General features: G+C 31.2%; 1 protein-coding gene and 1 long non-coding RNA gene across 15 annotated transcripts in view; both read left to right on the top strand.

Moving 5' to 3' along the window:
* LOC121126656 (bestrophin-2a) overlaps positions 1-21,074 on the top strand; it is a 99,583-nt gene that overhangs the window by 52,350 nt on the left and 26,159 nt on the right. For all 14 annotated transcript variants that reach the window (XR_011782765.1, XR_011782767.1, XR_005867047.2 and 11 more), the window contains 2 exons: positions 1,177-1,667; positions 1,724-1,824. Coding sequence is in view for 9 of the 14 variants with exons in the window: in XM_040721959.2 (XP_040577893.1) it covers positions 1,177-1,667; positions 1,724-1,824 (592 nt within the window). In the remaining 5 variants the exon portion in view is untranslated. The remainder of the gene's footprint in view (positions 1-1,176; positions 1,668-1,723; positions 1,825-21,074) is intronic.
* On the top strand, positions 1,831-19,393 carry LOC139906816 (uncharacterized). The gene is made up of 2 exons (XR_011782796.1): positions 1,831-16,683; positions 16,783-19,393. It is a non-coding gene; the product is annotated as an uncharacterized lncRNA (long non-coding RNA).

Here is a 21,074-nt window from a genome sequence, read left to right on the forward strand (position 1 = left end):
TAGAACTAGAACCGACAAAGTCGAACCGAGACCGATATATATTGCTTATTGGTCTCGGTTCTTGTGCTTTTGTTCCTGTATATAATATATAAATAAAATAAAATATAAATAATAATAACTAAATTAGCTTTTATCATGAAATCAATTTTTTGACTTTTTTTTGTGCAGTTACAGCCTTTTCCAATGATTTTTGTAATGTCGCCAGGGTGATACGTTGTATCTGAGTTCCAATATTTAAGGGTTCTTATGGATCTAAAAAAGTAGTTTTAGGCACCAGACAGTTTAAATACGAGAGGGAAGGGATGGAGTAGATTAGGGATCCAGGTCTGCTACTAAGCTTATCCGGCCCCCATAATATGATAACTATAATATTTTTGAAGGAAGGGTTACCCAAGCTTCACTATGCCCAGGTCCCAACTACACTTATATATTTTAAACTGAGACCCCCTTTATCTGAGTTTTTGGGGGGCCTGCTAGAACTTTGGGCACTACGAACTCTATGTATAAGGGAGCTACGGCCCTGTTTGTATCTAATATCATTTCATGGACCCAAATTTTCTAGCACCACTCCATGTTTTAAGTGCCTTTTACCAAGCTGACCCTGTATAAAAAGAACCGGAACCGACACTGATAAAGCTGAACCAAGGTGAAACACGTTGAAATTAAAGAACCGAGACTAGGACCGATAGAATCACTGACCCTGAACTGGGAACAACCTTGACTTTAGGTTTTGGATTCTAGGCAACCATTAATGTTAGAAAAAGTTTCAAAAGAAGTTCTGAGAGTATCCTTGAGAGAGATATTTTTTTTTTTTCGAGTTGAAACGCTGGTTGCACAATTGATTTCTATTTGAAAGGTAAATGCCACGAGAATAAGTGGAACAGAACGCGAAAACCCCATTTCTAGTTTTCAACGTTTAAAAAAATCGCGTTCCGTTCATTTAAAGTGCTTCCCGTGAGTGCCAGTAAGTTTCCCATTTTGTTTACAATCCTGCATATATTTATACAAAACTACTAATATGTTTAAATTTAAGTAAATAAATTTTTCACATCTTGACATATATTTACAATTTTGCTCAAATATTATAAAAATTAAAGCACATAAAAGCAAATTAAATTATATAATTTTGTACATAAAATTTTTGTTGATTTCAAATTTTATGTTCTTTTTTTGCAGGAATTCTGTGAATTTCGAGCAAAGTGTGGTCTTCTTTGGTGTTATGATTGGGTGTCTATACCCATGGTATACACACAAGTTGTAACTTTGGCAACATATGTATTTTTTATTTTTACTGTTATTGGCCGACAGAAAATTGATACACTAAAAAAGGGGGAATATATGAGATCTGGTAGAATGCCCATGGATATTGATCTATATATCCCTATCTTTACAGTTCTACAATTCTTTTTTTATATGGGATTACTGAAAGTAGCTGAACAACTAATTAATCCTTTTGGAGATGATGATGAAGACTTTGAACTAAACTGGCTTGTGGATCGGCATATGAAAGCTTCTTTTTTGGGTTGCGACATTCTTATGGATCCCGACCGAATTCCGCCAATGGTAAAGGATTTTTATTGGGACAAACAGAACTGTCCTATTCCCTACACAGAAGCCTCAATGCACTTTAAGCGTAAAACGTATAAAGGATCTGCAGATGATATGATGTATGTAATTCAGACACGAGCTTATTTTCCAATAACTAAATTTTGTTTTCGAATAGAATTCCTGAAAGTAAACAACATATGGTTCTCCCTGAAATAGAAGAAGAGGATGACAATGACAAAAGACAATCTAGATTATCCCTTACAAGTTTGCTATTAGGTAAGTAGGGATGTTCTTGTGTATTCGAAATTTATAGAATATATGTATTTTTTAAATTAACAACAATCTATTCCAAATTTCTTTGTATTAAGTAGTGGAATAAGTTCAATATTCAAACAAAAACTTTTTTATAATTGATTATGTCTACCAAATTTATAGACAATCATAAAATTAAAAGTACGATAAATAAGCCTTATCTGTAATTACTTACAAAATTTAACCACCATGAACACTTAATGTCACAGATTTTATAAACTAATTACTAATCTTCAATATACATATATCTAATTAGCTTATACTTAACACCTCAAGACTTAATTCTACCCATACGAAAATTTATAAGCATTTAAAATCCAGGCCTTTTTGTCCAGTTCGAATTTTACAAAGGGGTAAATCCACATCACATCATCTAAGGTATGTCACCGTACTTCTTCGATTTTCTTCAAAATTGTAGCAGAGTTAGTTTTGATGAAAGTTAGATGATCCTGAAAATTTGAGCTTCTAACTCTCAGTAATTCTCGAGAGATTACATTTTTAAATATCAGCCGTTTCGATTATTCTATTGAAAATTGCAACTTTTAAAATTACATTTTTAGTGATAAAATCTGTTCTAGAGATATCATATACCTGAAATTTAGACCAATGAAGCTATTTGATACAAGGAATCCAAAAGTTGTAATTATTTGGCTGAAAAACTTTCCCTTTTCAGATATGACACTTATTCTTTCTTCTAGTTCAATCCACATTTCATCGAAAAAATTGATGTTGGAATAAATATATGACCAAAACCTATTGCGTATATCCCTTTCTAAGTCCCTAAACTTTATTTTCACCAAATCTTTGTTTTCGGAAACAATTTCTTCTTACAAAATTGATACCTTCAGTTTGGTCCAAAATTCGTAAATTCGAGCAAAATATAAACAATAATAAGCTCGCTTTCGGGCACTCAAAAAAAGAAAAAAAAAGAAATAATAATGAAGCTTGTTTTTGGGTACACAAATTATAATAATAATAAAGCTCGCTTTCCATGATAAAAATATTTAAACCAAATCAGAAAAGTACTTTAAATGTGATTTTCAATTATAAATCCAAAACAACTAAAAATGATAGACCTCACGAATTATAATAATAATAAACCTTGCGTTCCATTACAAAAATAATAAAATAGAATCAGAAGAGTAATTTAAGTGTGATTTTCAATTATAAATCCAAAACAATGAACAATAATAGAGCTCACGAATTATAATAATAATAAACCTTGCTTTCCATTACAAAAATAATAAAATAGAATCAGAAGAGTACTTTAAGTGTGATTTTCAATTATAAATCTAATACCATGAATAATGATGGAGCACACGAATTATAATAATAATAAAGCTTCCTTTCCATGACAAAAATAATAAAATCGGATCAGAAGTGTACTTTTAAAGTGATTTTCAATTATAAATCCAAAACAATGAATAATGATGGAGGAGAAATGCGATGTTGGAAAAATGCTCAAGCAGCAGTGTCATAAATTTGACTACTGTAGAACTAAAGGGATGCTCAGCATGACATATCTTCATCCAAATGTTCGTGAGTACTTCGATGCTAACGCAGAGTTCCACCATACCCAATGGTAAAACACCGATCGAGCAACTCTTACACAAAATTGCTCATTGAATTTATTGACAACCTGACAACACATTACTATCTGGCCAAATATCAGGGTCAGTACCTAAAATCCAGAAAGGAAACCCTGGCCAGGACGGAAGCTTTGGTTCTTGGTGACTTTGCTGAGAACTATCAGTTTATTGTCCAGGACGAAATCCAAGGATTCCATTGGAGTAAGATTTACTGCACTCTTCATACTATTGTCATTTACGTACTCGACGATGAGGGAAATCTGAAATATAATTATTTGTGCTTTGTCTCCAACGACAATACACATGACACAGCATTTGTATACGAAGTACAGACGATGATAACACAGTACATTAAATACACATACCCCCACATCAACAAGTGTCACTATTTTTGTGATGGTTGTGCAGGGCAGTAAAAAGATTACAAAAACTTCCTCAACCTTTGTCATCACAAACAGGACCTTGAGATTGAAGTTCTCTGGACCTTCTTCACTACCAGTCATGGTAAATACCCTAGTGACGGAATTTGGGGATTTGTGAAGATACATGTAGCTAAGAGGAGTCTTCAGTGTTCACTCAAGAATCAGATTCTTGGTTAAAAGTCGGTTATTCAGGTTTGTAGGGAGGAGCTCACCAACATATGTTTCTTTGACATCAGTGAAAAGCGAATGATCCTTGTTCGTAAAAGTCTCCTTGAAAGGTGTACCTTAGTAGAAATGTCCCAGGAGCACGAAGCAGTCATCATTTTGAACCACCATCAACTTCCACCATCACTCACTATCGGTTTTCATTAGCTCGATATATGGTTGCTAGTAATCGGTAAAATACAAAATGTATTGGACAGAAGAGTTTAAATAATTGGATTTAGAGTAATCAGAAATGGGACTCAATAAAACCTTATAACTGCAAAAATTCTGCATCGTCCGTAGCAGAATTGACCTTTTTATTATTATTTATCTTTTTTAAATATAGTGGAAGGTATCAATAATTTAAAATATATCAGATAATACCTTACAAATAAGGAAATTAATGATATAATTTATTTATTAATTATTAGTCTAATTAATACTGAAACTGTTGTATTATTATTTTGTTATATCTAACTATTTTCTTCAATAAGACCACTTATATGAATAAACTGTTATGGGCAAAAATTATTTATTAAACGTAATTAATTTATTTGTTTGGAGATCCTAGATCTTTATTAGTGTAATACTCCAATGTTATCACAAGCTATATAGTTAATTAGAAGAAGATCCCCGACTCAATAACCTTTAAATTGTATTGACATTGAGATATTCGTCTGGAAGTCTATAGAAGATAAGAAGTCGATTTTTTATATAGTTCCCGAGAACGATTTATGCCCATAATAGTAGAATAGATTATGGTTTTCAGAAAGAGAGTTAAAGATAGACTTCCCCTTGTTTTCCATCTATGTATGATGAAATCAGGATTGAGGATTAGAGTACTCAGAATGTATTAAGTATGCAGTATGAATCACAATTCTCTACTACACATAATTATTTGTTTTATACACGAATTTGATCCTATCTAAAATAAATAATTATGTGTGGTAAAGAATTGTGATTCATACTGCATGCGAATATGTATCAAGGACACTAAATGAGTCTTATCAATGAAATAGTTTTCTTAGAATAGCAGATGAAACAGAGGTTGTTAAAGAGGGATGGACTCAAAAATTGCAATGATTGAGATGTGGATGGAGGACGAGAACTCTTTTTGTTCCTGATTGTGGCTTTTATTGGATTATTCTGTCTCTTTATGAAACTCCTGAGTTCTTATAGAAGTGCTTGATGTTTGTGATTATTCCATAGAAGATCTAGAGTTATGGATGTATTCTTGAGCAGAAAGACAATTATTCGTGAGGTCAGAAGTAATTATAAGAGACTTTGATGCTGATTAACATCTGCATTTATAATTCTCCTTGCATTAAAGGAGGTAAGATCCACCAAGTAAGGCACACAAAGGATCACTTGACTAAGTAGGTCTTGAGATTACAGAGAAAATCTGAGATGAGAATAAATTTATAGTGACTTTTATTTTAATCTATACAGTTCTTTCACGTTGAAATATGACAATGAATCGTGGTTATACTCTAAAAACTTAATTTTTTTAAGAAAACTTAATGGGCATACCGATATCTGTTGAATATAACATACATAAATCGGGTGTGTAAAGTATCGATAAATGATAATCATATCATTCCATATCTAAATATCGTACTATGATACAATACAAGTATTGTTACAGTCCTACTAACTACAGTATATTTAGGTTCATGTAAGTCAATACATATTGGATGATATTGAATAACCCTGGAGTAAAGTCTTTGTAAAATCGAAATTGGCTATGAGGTTAATATTAGTAAGAATATCTGGTTATTTCACATGTTCATAACTTTTGGTGTAGATAAAATTAACCCTTGAAAGTTTAAACTTATGATAATTAGTGATACTTTTTATGTGTTTATGTTATCGATTCAAAATTGACTGTTGTATCTAGATAAGATTGATTATATAGCTAGGAGAGAAATAAAAAGGGAAAAAATATCACATTGATTGACTTATCATTTATCTGTATGATATAAAATACCCAAAACTGTCAAAAATATTAAGTGAATGAATTAAAAATGCGTAGTTGAAGTGGGAAGAAAAAGATGGAATAGACTGGATTTTACTTTTGAGTTCCTTTGTTTTAGTAATTTCAAGAAGTGAATGACAATACCTTGGATCTTATTGAACAAAATTTCTTCTAAAATCATCACTTTGATGTGATACGTTCTTTAATCTAAATTCAATTAAATTCATATAATTTGAGAGTAATCAATCTTTGTTTTGTTAAATAAGAACAATTAATATTGAATATATTTTATGATAATTAAGAATTCAGATTTTTTTAATATGTAAAGTTAAATAAACGCTTTAATAAACCCATACCATAGGAAATTAAAAATTTCGGGTTTGTTTCAATAACTTTCATCTCAATGTATTTTAAGGTGGGTTCACTGAAGTGCTTACGCACAATTTAGTACGCATTTCCTCTTCCTTTTTTAATTATAATTATCCTAATGTAATTACTTTTTACTTTTTTAATTTGTTAAATTATATCCAATTTTATAAATAAGTGATATACCGATTATAAAGTACTCATATAATTTTTTTTAAATTTGTCAACTTTTAAGGTATATTAGGAATGACTGTAGTTCAGTTTTCTTTTGTCAGTCTATTTAAATCATAAAATAAGACTAAGATGTAAACATGTTCGTCAAATTGACCAAATTTCTGAAGAAAGGTAACCTAAATTTGAGATCTGACGCTGGGAGCTATGATAAAAAAGACAGCGCGACTTTTGGCATAGTCATACTATACTTGTAACTCCCGTGTGTGTTTTTAGCAGGCCAGTTAATTTGTAATTGGTAGTACAAAGAACGATTTTTTTTTCATCGTTCATTAATATATTAATACATAAATAAAACCGGAGCTAATGCGTATTTCAGATACATGAATAAACATTATGGCTTAAATTTTTAGTTCTGGGGTTGAACTTACATCAATATTATAGGTTTTGTACATTTAAATACATTAAAAAGTAAAATCTGATTAAAAATCGAATAAAATTCATATCACAATGTAAAATTAAAATTTCAGCGACACATTAAACCAAAGCAAAACAATAAACAACCAAGCAATCAAAAACCTAAAATTGACTAAATGGGATTATTAATTTTTTTCTTAATTTTCCTTATCATCCTAGGGTATTACAAAGTTATGGTACTGTTGGGAAGTATTTTATCTCCCTCCCTGCCATCGTCCAGAAATTGTCGATTTCTAGGAAAGGTATCTTCAGTGCTAAATCTGTATACCTTAGTGCAGCTGCCAGTAGAATACTCCTCACTTCGTAAAGGTGTAGCAGTTCGTATGTTGTCATCTTCTGTGCAATAAGAGCCGTTACATTGAGAAGTCCGAACTCTATTGCTTTAGCATCAGAGGTTACCCTTCCAAGCATTGGACTCGCATTTTGAGAGGTCTTTCAGATTATATATTATAAACGTTTTAAAATACTGACCGCTTGGCATTCCATAAAAGCATAGACTGTAGAATTAAAGATTTTGCCATAGCCTTTATAAAGTCTTGTGAATCTGATACAATCTGCAGAGATCTGGAGTTGGGCTGTAAACTTTCTTCCGTCATTCCTTTTTGCTAAGATATTTTTTTGGATATCCTATCAACTTAAAGACTGTTGTAGGGCGTGGACATGCAACTGTTTTTGGAACTTATGCTCTTTCAGAGATCTTAATAGAGGGTATTTGAATCTACCAACAAGAAAAGGTACAGGTCCGTCAAAATCGTGTAAGGTAAAAACTTTTTCCTGATGGCACTATATTCTAGATCCTTTGGGGTTGTTAAATTTCGAAAGAAAAAACTTTTTCCCAATTTTTTTTTTATCACATCAATTATGGTATCGTTCTCATCAACTGTAACAAAATTCCAAAGGATTATTTGCCCTGCAGCCAAACCTGGAATATCCTAGAAGTGGTATTATTCGTCAAGTCCGACCCAAAAGGGATCCTATACTAGATCTCACTATGTGTCACAGTTCAGCGCCATTTAGTGTCAAGGTTTTGTGTTAGATATATTAAAATTCCAATATAAATTTTAGGAATGACAATGGCAAGTCTTGTAATGCCCCTCCAAGTTCACTTTTGGTCTTTTAATCACAGGAAAATAACTTGTATGAAATAGAGTGCTGCACCATTTTTCTTCTTCAATAATTGCTCTCTCATCTATATAAGGGTAAGATGTAGCTTTGTATTGAACCCTAAGTACCACGAATGTGTTGTACAGATCTATTCGTTTTTGAAGATTGAAGTTTCATAAGAGTTGGGTAATTTTTTTATTCTTGATTTTTTATTCTATTCAGCTGATAGTAGCTGATCTATTGAAAAGACATTACAGCTGAGCTGCTCTCCTCCAAAACAGTGTTCAAATTGTCAGAGTGACCACGTTGATTTTTTTAATATCCAAAATATACACGATTTTCATCACTATCCATAAGCCCCTTAAGTAATTTTTTCCTCTGGATCTCACAATTGATACAAGGAACTACATCTATTTCTTATGTTTCTTTGTTAGTAGAGCTTTTTCACATTAATAATATTCAGGAATCGAAATTGGTAATTCTTTACATGAAATTTGATTCTTTTATAGCCTTGAAAATTCAATTTCTTTACTAATGAACCACTTTATCATTCTTACGATTCCTGGAGGATCAGAAAATTACATAAATACGGGATATTTTTATTTGCTTTTCATCGTACGAAAGTATTCATATATTATAATTTTTCCAATATTACCATATCTCTCCTTCTTGTTTTGTAGACAATTTTGGAGACATATCATTTTATGTCTTCAATTAATTCATCCGTGTAATCTATACTTTGGTAGTTCAAAAAAAAATCTTTCCAAGGTTTCGATCATTAGAACACTGTGAATAATTATCTTCTAAAAAATTACCAGAGATAAACCTCTTGTCCACTTTCCCCTGCATTAAAAAGTATGCTAAGATGCTTAAAATGATGAAATTCTTGTTCTGCCCTCTAAAACGCTTTAAAAATATAAATGCCAAATAAATATATTATTGAAAGAAATTACCCAACCACAGTTGTCCCACGGAATTTCAACTGGATATATTTTCATACTATAATAACAATGATACTCTTTTTTGAATTTTCCTGTAATAAGTATAAAGGAAGTAAGAATATAGAAATATTTTATAAAATAACCATATATAATTTTAGTTTTTCCGCTTCATCGAACATGTATATGTAGAATGTCCCTCCTCCTACATCTTTAACAGAAAATAGATTGATTTGATAGAAAGATAGGAAATGAGTCTTTCCTCTTTGAATAGATGAATATTGAAAAGACTTAGCCTACGAAAAAGCAATTGTAAAATAATTGAAATTCCCCCTTATTATCTTTAGCAGGAATCATTCATGTGTTGAAGTCTTTTCTTTCCATTTTACCAGTATCCAATTGAATTTTAAAGGAACGAATGATTTTTAATGTCTAATTGGTTCAAGGCTTTTTTAGGGTGGATTCCCTAAGCAATGAGGCCAAAGCTTCTAAAAGGTTGTAATATATATACACTTGGCAAAGTTCACTCTGTCTTCCCATATTTCGTAAATGTTAAGATCTTATATAAGGGTATTTTTACAAAAATATATTTAATAACCAACATCCTGGCAAGATTGAATATAGCAGTGGTAATTGATCTCTTTACTCCAATTACATGGAAAACGAATACCATTGAAGTACAAATAAAAAGGTAACCTTCCAGAAATAAAAATGTTATGCTCAATCATGAGGTTATCACGAAATATCTTTATACCTTCCCATCACTGATGACTATATATATTATAAGGGTTGTTTGATGCTTCACCAAAAGATCTACATATTTCTTGTGACCCTAATTATAAATTGGCATCCAATTTTCGAAAATTTACAAATCATCTCTTGCACTTCCTCATTTACACAACGAAGTGTCACATCATGGTGGAGAAGTCGAATATTGACATAAGAAGCGGAACAAATTTTGTCAGACATTTTATATAATAACTAATAACACATAAAAACTTAATAAAAATTGCATTTAATAATAGTCACTGTGTTTGATTAATTTCTAAGGAATAGTGAAATAATTCAATACACTAACTAAATATTTGAAAAAATATAAAAAGAAGAAAACTCGAGCTCAAATAAAATCAATCGGACTGTGAAGCTGTAAGTAATAAAATTGAAAAATATCATGAAAAAACAGAATAGGTGTTTTCTTTTTTGAAAGAGTATTCAGAAGAAAATATGATTGAGGTTGATAATATCACTAAATGGGAAGAGCTCGGCGAGATTTAATCTCAAGCAGGCGTATATTTAAAAGGACGTTCAATCAATTAGATAGACCCTAGTCCAAGTCACCCAAACATTAGTTTGGCAATTTTGCAATACCAAATTGAGGAGAATATTAAGTATGCAGAGTTTATAAAACCAATAGATATGTTGGGTAATTACGTAATGCATTCAAAAAAACTAAAAAAGAATAAATCCCTTTATTGTTGACGTGTTGCTTAGGTCCTTTTTTTATCTACGTCATGTAGTCAATATTTCAGCGAATACTAATTAAACATTGGATAAAGTTATTAAGGATGTGATTAAATATCTGACTAATAAAAAAAGCAAATAGCAGCAACAAGATATAAATTAGTTTGACGGAAACAAACTAATTTTCAAACTTTTAATTAATTATATTTCTAATTAAAAATGTTGGCAGAGGAGGTAGAGATGATTGCACATGAGTACCAGTAAACTCTGTATCTACAGAAAAAATTTCCAATAATTATTTTAGAGTCGGTCCTAAACTCTAGTCTTAGTCCAACAAAGATTGTTTACCATAACCATAAATATAATTTCTCAACCATTTCTGCATAGTTAACAATGGTTACAATATTCATTGATTATCTCACTCAGTTTGTATTAAGGTTGAATGACTTACGAAATGTTGAAATTTGAAGAAAATGATCAAATCCTAGATCATTTCTATCATAATAAAACTCTCAATAAAGGTATAAGAAGAGTAGACAATATGGATCCTTGACATTACAATGTTAAACTGCCGTGTCCTCTAAATATTGAAATCATACAATCTTCTTAATTAAAAAACTACCATTGCTATGAATTGGATTAAATATTATGTAGGACGTCAAAGAAGAATTTTATCAACATCAGTAAAACCCAACAAAAGACAACTCAAAATGTTTAAGTGAATAATTGTAATAGGCATTACTGAGTTTGAAATTAAATAAAAAGTATGTCAAATTCAAAAATAAAAATTTATGTTAATTTCATAGCATGTCTTCCTTAATGTAAAATAAGATTTATACACATTGCCATTTTTATATAAAATAACGCGAATATTATAGTAGTTTATTTTTTTATGTGCATTTATGCTAAAATGCATTGGACCTACAATTTTAATATTAAATACTTTATTTTTATTTTTAATTCCTTCTTGCCGATAAAAAAAGGAAAAACGCAAGGCTTAAAGATTTTTGTCGCGTGGCCTTTGTGGTTTTGGAATCTAAGCCTTTAAAAAATTCGCATTTCAACAGCATAAAAAAACTGTATTGACGATAATAATTTGAAGCTTTATTCAAAGAATATAATTGAATTCGGTCGTGATACTTCTAATTCTAGGTCAGATATGAAAAAGATGCATGTCTCCTGCAATGCCTCACTCCATATTGATATCCATCCAAATCTAAAAAATTTATGTAAATTTATATTAACAAAAACATACCTTCTCCTTACACCATCATAAAGTAGTCAAAGATTACGAAATAACTTGTAGTAGGAAATTATAATATTATTGTCTTGGACGAAGCTATGATCAATGGCTGCAGTAGTGATTGGTCCTCGATGCAGTCATTGTTGAATAGCTCTTTTTTTTATAAACTTGAAACATGTTAAGAAAGCAATGGAAGACACAAGTCTTAAGAACAATTTTGGCTCAGATTTCTGTGCAAGAGACTAAAGATTACATTATTGACGCTTCTTGTATAAAATAAGTCAAAAACTACAAGCCAAATTTCCTAATGATGTCACTTGTCTCGCTGGTTCGATGGGTTCTATAACAGGCTCATGAGTTTTTAAGGTTTTATATTTGCCATCAAGCAGAGTATGACACTCATCTATCAGCTCCAAGATTGTCGTAGTGGATTGTTTAAGATTGGAGGTTGTAAATAGAACTGGACTCAGATTTAGGCTTATTAAGCGCCGACATAAAGAAGTTGACTATTTTGTGAAGAATATTGGCCGGGATGATATGTTTATCTCTCAGCATGCATACATCGGATCGGAAATTATACACTCAGATTTGCATTTACAATTAAAAGAAGAATGGAATAGTCAATCGTTAATGAATACAAATATTAAATATAAAAAACTCTATATTCACACATATCAGAAGAAGTCAAAATTGATTTTCTAAAAGACTTTATGTCAAAATTTCATATGTATTATGAGACTTGTACTGAGATAAATAACTAAAAACGATTAAATTCCCTCCTATGAAAATTTAACTTTTGGAAAATCCGTGCAGTTTGCTCTTCATAGATTGAGGCAAATCCTATTTTGGTAGAGAGATCCAGTTAAAAAAAACGTTGAACACATAGTGAAGAAAAATAGCTCCATGAAGTTTATCAAATTCTATCAAGATTTATAGCAAGTAGTATTTGTAAAAATAACGTATTTGAAAATCTATTTGGGAATGTGTTTATGGTTATATAGGATGAGTTTATAATAGAAAGTTGTTGAAGAATGAGATGAAATTATGATTGATAAATTTGAGTTTTGTCAAATTCAAAGAGCACGCCAATTATACAAGAGATAAGAATCACATGAAATTGCTTCAATGATTTTTGAATTAATACCGACGGATTTTTTTGCATAAAATGGCAAGAAGTCCTTTGTTCTATCTGTCGATGATCTATCTGGTTATACATTTGTAGATGAGGATAAAAAAGATTCCAATAATGATCAATTATTGAAACGTTTTCTAAGTGGGTTATATATTTTGGGTACACTAAAAATTTAACATCGTATAAAAGAAGTGTTTATATCTTTTGAAATTTCCAGAGTTTCTACCAAAAATGGATTCGTTTGGTCATCTTCAGCCCATACTATCGTGAAAGTAATGGTGTGGTAGAAACACATGTGAAAAATATGAAGATTTTTATATATAAGAGCGGCATTAAAACAATAAACTCTGATCAATTTATTGAAATTTTGTCAGAATACTGGAATACACCTCGTCAGTGTGGATATTCACCAGATCAAATTGTTTACAGCAAAAATTTCCGTCGTTTGTCAATAATATCAAAGACAAAGTGACCTTGCTAAAAGTTGAGTGAACAAGCTCTTGAATACCCAGTGTTTTGTTTAAGAATAATTCTAAGCCAGGAACCTGGAGTATTTGTCCTGAGAATAAGAATAAGGTAACGAAGTTTCATAACTAGAATAAAAATTAGGAACAAAACATTTTTGTTTCGATATGATAAGAAGCAATCTTGAAAGAGATCATATTGAATAATAAATCTTGAATCTTTCAATCTCCTGACTTGATCCTCTCAATGTAAATTCAAACTAAAATTATATTTGGAGCTATACATTTTTAAAATATTTCAGCCAATTTGTTTATTTATGACATTGATAAACAAACATATTTATTACGTAATGTATTCTGATTTGGGTGGAGGCCTGATATGGTACCGTTTTTTAAACATTTTATTTAAACAACTATTGACTCTATTATTATATTTGTTAATAAAACAATGTTTCACTCCTGAGTATTTATAATAATATCAACACTTGCTTTCTTTAATCTAATTTGATGTTTCATTAAGGGAATAAGGGCATTTCATTATGTGACAATGAGTTACAATTGGTGTAAACAGTGAGTTGATACTCAATTGAGTGAAACATTTGTTGTTGCTTTTGTAAAGTAACATTGATTCAACTTAAGAGCCATCTAGCTAGTAAAAAATAATGAACTTTTGAATCATTATCTAAGACATAACAATGTAATCAATGCAAATCCTGTAGTTGTTTAGCAGGTAGCATCGAGCAAGTATACAGGGTGGACTGTATTTAGTGCTGCCTGATGTATATAATAAATATATTTTGATCTAAGAAATAACAATGCAGTCATATGTATGAAATATTGAAGGTGTGTGCATGAATCATCGAGAAATTTGTCATAGAGAACTGTTTACGTTAGTTTTTTTAAAAATTACTCCTATTATGTATATCATCATTCATATGCCTTTACAGTATTTATGAACTAAATATGGTAGCTGAGATATCTTAGAGACGCCATATCAGCTGTTTCTATTTCAGCTTTAAGAAAGGGGGGGGGGTGTAATTAATTACGCACTTTTGTTCATTTTTTCTATAAAATTTGCACCAAAAATATGCTCTTGGATTCGGAAAGTTCATTAGATGAGTTTTTTTCTTCCTCACGATCAAATCCAGACAGGCATACACACATGTGAGAAATTATTATAATTATATAATTTGATAATTATAACTGCAAATACGTAGCACTAAATAATCCTTTAAGATTATAAAATAAAACACGACTTGTTACTTTGATAGTATATATAAGAATGAGTCTATAATCATTTATTCGTTTGTAATACATACAAGATACTATGAATACATAATAATAAGAACAATCAAAAACCATCTCCCCTTATAAAGAGAGTTAAACACCAATAATTATTTCAATACATTAAAACGAAGACTTCGTCTCAGCTTTGTCGGAGATTTAGGTATATCTGAAATTAGTTCCATTTGTGTATAATCTCGCTTTATATGAATTGCATTTCTTCGCTTTCTGGAACCGTCTTCCATTTTGACCTCATAGGAATTTCCATGCTTATGCTTCAATATAATGATGGCCTTTCCTTTCCATCTCTTTGATTTATCATATTACAAACATACTCTCTCCCCCCTTTTAGAAAGTAATTTGCTGTTTATATTGATCATTCTCGTACATTGGTAATTCTTCTCTTAGTTTTCTTCTAAACATAATTTCAACTGGAGAATCACAGTCTCCGTTTGGTGTATTCTGAAATTCGGCTAGGGCTTTTTTTAAATTTGCCATAATTATAATCTACTTTTTCCATTAAATGTTGCATATTTTTAAATGATGATTGGATATGTCTGTTTTACTGAGCGTAGTAAGGAAATTTTATAGACGATGCCATTAAAATTAGAAAAGTCTTTTAATTCTTCACTTTTAAATTGAGGGACACCATCAATTCTTACATATTTTGGGAACCCGAAGTCATAAAACCAATCTAGTAGAATATTAATTACTTCTGTTGTCGTAGTCTTTTTCAATGGTTCAACCTAATAAAATCCAGTAAATCTATTGACCATGAATAAAAAGTTCTTCTTATCTTGGTGGAATAAGTCGAGGGATACTTGTTCCATAGGTTGACTTGCTATCATTTTATTATGTTCTATCGGTTTTGTTTGACTTGGTTAAATTTCCATACATTTAGAGCCCGACTCAAGACTTGATTGAATTGAATTATTCATACCAAGCCTAAAGTATCTATCTCGGGCTAACTTTCGGGCTCGAACAATACCGGGATGAGATATATGTAATATCTTCGAATATAAGTAATGCCTCTACTTGGTATCATAATTCGTGATTAGTAGCTTGTTTTCCAGTAAAATATTCTTACAAATTGACTTGTAAGAACGTATTGGATGTGTCTTCGATACATCTTTAATTTATTTCCCTTCCAAAAACGCTATTATCATTTCTTGATAATTTATATCCTCACCTGCAAATTTCTCAAGGTATTTTAGTTTAGGCTCAGACTTCATCAAATAAACGTGGATTTAATGTATCAACTCGATTAAATATACCTTCCAAAGGGTTATGATCTGTTTCGACATAGAAATTAGCACCTTTTAAATAGTGCAAGTATTCAAGTTCCATTGCTGAACACCGTGTTTCGGCTGGAGTTAATGTTCGCGAACCACATTGAATTAAATTTTTTCTATCACATTCACCACTTTCATCCTGTTGAATGAGAGCAAAACTAATACCATGAAGCCTACTCGCGTCAGTAACCAATTTTGCTTAGCTCATAATTCTTTTTGATTCATTGAAAGCTTTTTGTTGTTCTTTTTGCCATTGATATTCAATATTCTTCTTTAATAGTTCTCTCAATGGTGCTGTAATTTTGGTATAGTACGGATGAAATTGAGCTAATTGATTGGCTAGTTCAATAAATGAGGTTAATTCAGTTAGATTTTTTGGGTCTGGGAACTTCACAGTTCTATCAATTTTTTCAGGATCTGGCTCAATACCTTAACCAGATATGAGTATACCTGTAAATTTCCCTTTTGTTCTATATTGAATTTTATCTTATGATAAGGTAATATTGTTCTTCTCACAACGTCTGAGTACATCTTCCTTCTTTGGTAAAACTTCATCTTCATTTGCGCCAGATATCAAAATATCATCCACAATCTTCTTAACATTCTTGATTCCACATAAAACAGCGTCTATTCTTGCACAAAATTCATCGTCAGAACTACAAAGACCCATTGGAGCTCGACAATATCGAAATTTTCCTTGGGTGTGTTAAATGTTGTTAAAGCTCTACTTTCTTTTTGCAAACGTATCTGAAAATATCCCATTTTACAATCTAATATACAGAACACTTTACTTTCATTAGGAACTGATTGAGCAATATCATTAACAGATGGAACAGGGTGAATTGGACGTCTGAAATAACGGTTTAAATGTCTAAAATCAGTTACAGGTCTCATTCCTCTACCATTCCGCTTTGGAACCACCATTGAAGATGAACACCATTCCGTAACATCTGGTTCTGGCTCAATAATACCTAAGTTTTGTATTTTAGTTAATACTTCTTCTGATGGTTCTTCTTCATGAAGAGAGAACTGTTTCACATCTTCAATGGTGTATAATCTTCAGCATTACGATCGAGTACAATTTTCATCTGAGGACCAGTCATAGGCTATAATTTATCACAATTAAAAACTCCACTATATTTTTTGGTGAAATTGTTGAGCTTTGATTTTGATTTAATTTCGATGCTGTTAAAAGATAACATCAGGAAATCCTTTGAAATTAGTTAATTCATAATGCCCGACAAATTTCATTAAATTTCCCCTTGCGTTGTAGATATTGGGATGATAAGATTCATTTCATTGAATACTATATTTATCGACAACATCCTTAGAAATAATGGTGATTGGTGATCCAGTATCAAGTAAAGCATTACATTCAAATTGTTTGTTGGGACTATGATTCACAATAACATGGGCTTTTGGAGTGTCTTCGTTGTATGCATTCAACACATTCCCAATAAAAGTTGAACTAATCTTCTTGTCCCTTCTAGGTATACGACACACTTTCATAATATGGCCCTTTTTGTTGCAATTCCAACAAATAACATTGAAACTATAATAGCAATCCTCAATCAGGTGGTCTAACACTCCACAACGAGTACAACCTTTTGACATAGTCGTGCTACTTGTATTGTTTCAGCTGTTGGTATATCGTCGATCTCCTTTTGAATCCCCAAATCTATTAATGGTACCTTTTGGTGTCACTGACTCCTTTTCAAATTTTCTTCCTCTTTGAACAGCATTAATAGAGTCTTGAACACCTCTTGATTCCACTTCCCTTTTATTAATCCCCCTTGCTTCCTAGGATTTAGTAATTTTCTTCAATGTCTCTCTTGTTAAATCTCCCCCTGCCTTGAGATATTATTGTCTCAGTTCGTCGTTATTCGTGGCAACAATGCATCGAAAAATATCCAACTGTTCGATAGACATATTCTTTACGTCTCCTTCATCTCTAAAATATACAATCTTTTTTCGAAATCAGACATATCTTCATCTTCTATTTGAGTTCCCTTGAAGTATTTTAACCTTCTTTTAAACAATGAATATATTTCAAGAAATTCTTCAAATATTAGTTGCTCACAACAATTGTTATCTTCGCCAAATATTGGCGTATCTGACAAAAATTTGAGGCAATAGCTTTTTCCAAATCAATAGACAAACAACTACGGAAGTAGGCATGTTGATCTTGAATTGAAATAATGTTCATATTACTAGTAGAATAGTATGATCTGAATCTACTCAACCAATTCTTCATTGACACGTATTTTTTTGACCTTGAAAATTTGTCGCAGACTTATGAAATATTTTCCCTCACTCAGTTGCCTATACCAGCTTTTTTTTCTAGTAGATCCGATTGTAAAATTAGTTAAAGTAGCCTGTTTCGAGGAGGTATTCTGACAGATCTACAACTGCCAGTGATGTGTGTTTTGTTGCTAGAAATATTTTTCCATAATTCTACAATCCCGTATTGGACGACAAGATCTTCAATGAAAGTGCAGCAACGGGAATTTGTTCCAGTCTTACATCAATAAAACTATTAACATGGTATACAGCTACGTTCTGAGCTATAGACGACTTCGAGTAACTAAGATACCCATCTATTGCCTTTTCTTTATGAGATATTATTACTTCGAGAGGAGACACCAAATAGAATGTATCTTTTATTTTCCTTTCGGTGAAAGTTTCCAAAGTACATATAATTTAGAATAATGAATTGCTTTATTTTTTTTCCTAATTAGAAAGGGATTCAGAAGTTTCAATTTTAAAATGATGTTGCTGAATTTTAAAAGTTTCATTAAAGTTCATTTTCTCAAGTCATTAAAATTATAAACTTTTTTTTTTTTTTTTCTTTTGTTCGCTTTTTTTTCTACCGGCTTTACAAGTAAATCCTATCGATAAATATAAATATCATCTAGATATTAATGTTGCATGTAAAAAAGAGAAACATAAACAATATATCTCAATAATATATGTGTGGCGATAACATAAAAGCAAGCTGGGATAATTTTCTCAATATTGCGTCAGTATGATAAATATATCCGTTGATATGAGTACTATAATTTATATTCATTACAAAAAGTAAGAAAGCCCTTAGGAGCTGCGGTTTTTAAGGTTAACTGTTTTATAGGAGTGATTATCGTTCTAAAAGCTAGAATATATTGTAAAAACATAATTTTTTTTTTTTATTTGAATAAAACTTAGTCCTGGTGTAGAGAGATTATACCGATTTGCTTTACTACTAAGAGAACCGAACGGTGAACAAGAGTGAGGATACTGTAATTATAGATTAGTCCACAGTCTTTGCAAGGAATTGATAACTTTAACAGCATTGCTGTTATAAAGAACTGAGTTATAAATTTTCTACCGTAATTTATTTTCAATGGACAATGTTCCTTTCCCAAGATTTATCAATAATGAAATTAGAAATAAAATCAATGAGTATGATCCAATTTTAGGCATCAAGAGTTAGTGGAAGATAATATACATCCATCCTATGCTAAAAGAAAAATAAATCCTTTACAAAAAATAGGGTTGCCTTTTAAAATATGAAAGGATAGTATATTTTCGTCAGTAGTATCTTTTTCAAGCTCACTGGGTTCTTGAAGTTCTGGAAAAAAATGTTTTTTGTTCATACTTTGGCGAATTATGTTGATCGTATTATTTGAATTAAAAAAAGTTGAATTTTTACGAAAAGTTATCTGACCGGCAGTCCATTACTTCGATAAATAGAAAATGCAGTTATTTGAAAGGTCAGTGTTGAACAATTAAAATTAAAAAGCAATGGAATCGTATGTAAAATTTACCCATTCAAGATGGTACTTAGCCACGATTTCTTCAAAAAGGTTTTTAGTAAAACTTTCGAAACTAAGGATAGCCGTTCTTGTAATTGAGACTGTGGTATCTTTACGACAAGGATGTAACGTTTATAAACAATGTTTCAAGCCATTTATCTTCCTCAATAAACAACTCCTCATCCACTGAAGGGAGAGAAAAACCAATATATATCTATAATATGAGAATACAACTTGCTATTGCAGAGATGTATCTTTTGAAGATTAAATCTCCTTCACTGGAGACACCACTTACAAGACTTCAACTTAATTTTGATTCAATTTGAATAAGTGGCTCAATCCCCTTTCCATTCAACACCTAAGATATTGACTGTTGACTATTGCACAGCAACCTTTCTTCAAATTCGACAACCGATGTCAAACCGAAAGGAAGGATAGAAGTTTGATCCAAATTTACTCTCATTCCAAAACCCTAATGACCTTTTTGAGATCAGAAAGAATAATTTCGACTATCTTTTCCTGTTGCTTGCTTCAGATTCCTCAATCATAACATCATTCGCGTATATATCAACCAAGTGCCTTACTTCTTTATTAAGAATCCCAAAACCCTTATATTTACGATCCAAGTAATCTTTCAATGTTCAATTACAGGTAGAAAAAGAAGGAGAGAAACTGGACACCCTTGTCTTTAGCTTTTCCCCAACTTTATGGGTTCACTCTAGGCTCCATCCAACAAGAAATACGAAGTCACATAAAAAAAAACTATATGAATAGGATTGTAGAAGCGTCTTATAATTATTTTTTAACTGCACGACTTATGACTGATCAAATCGAAAGCTTTACTGCATTCGAGAACGATTAAATATTTGTAAATACCCGTATTTGTTTCTTAATTGTAGAATCAATTGCATATTTTTAACTGCACGACTTATGACTGATCAAATCGAAAGCTTTACTCCATTCGAGAACGATTAAATATTCGTAAATACCCGTATTTGTTTCTGAATTGTAGAATCAATTGCAGTCTATACGACGTGTGTTCAAAAAGTAAAGGTGACTTCGTACCTTTAGAAAAAATATTTATTTATTCATCAATATTTATATTTTTCCCTTCAATGTAGTCCCCCTCAGATATAATATAGTTGAGCGATCGCTTTTTTCAATCATTACAGCACTTATTATTAAAACTTTTTGGTATAGGCTTGAGCTCTTCAAATGATGCAGTTTTTATCTCCTCAATCGTTGCAAATCTCCGTTCTTTTACAGGTCTCTTCAGTTATGGTGAATATGGTGGCTGCCTA

Source organism: Lepeophtheirus salmonis, chromosome 12, assembly GCF_016086655.4.
Source record: "Lepeophtheirus salmonis chromosome 12, UVic_Lsal_1.4, whole genome shotgun sequence".
Lineage (NCBI taxonomy): Eukaryota > Metazoa > Arthropoda > Copepoda > Siphonostomatoida > Caligidae > Lepeophtheirus > Lepeophtheirus salmonis.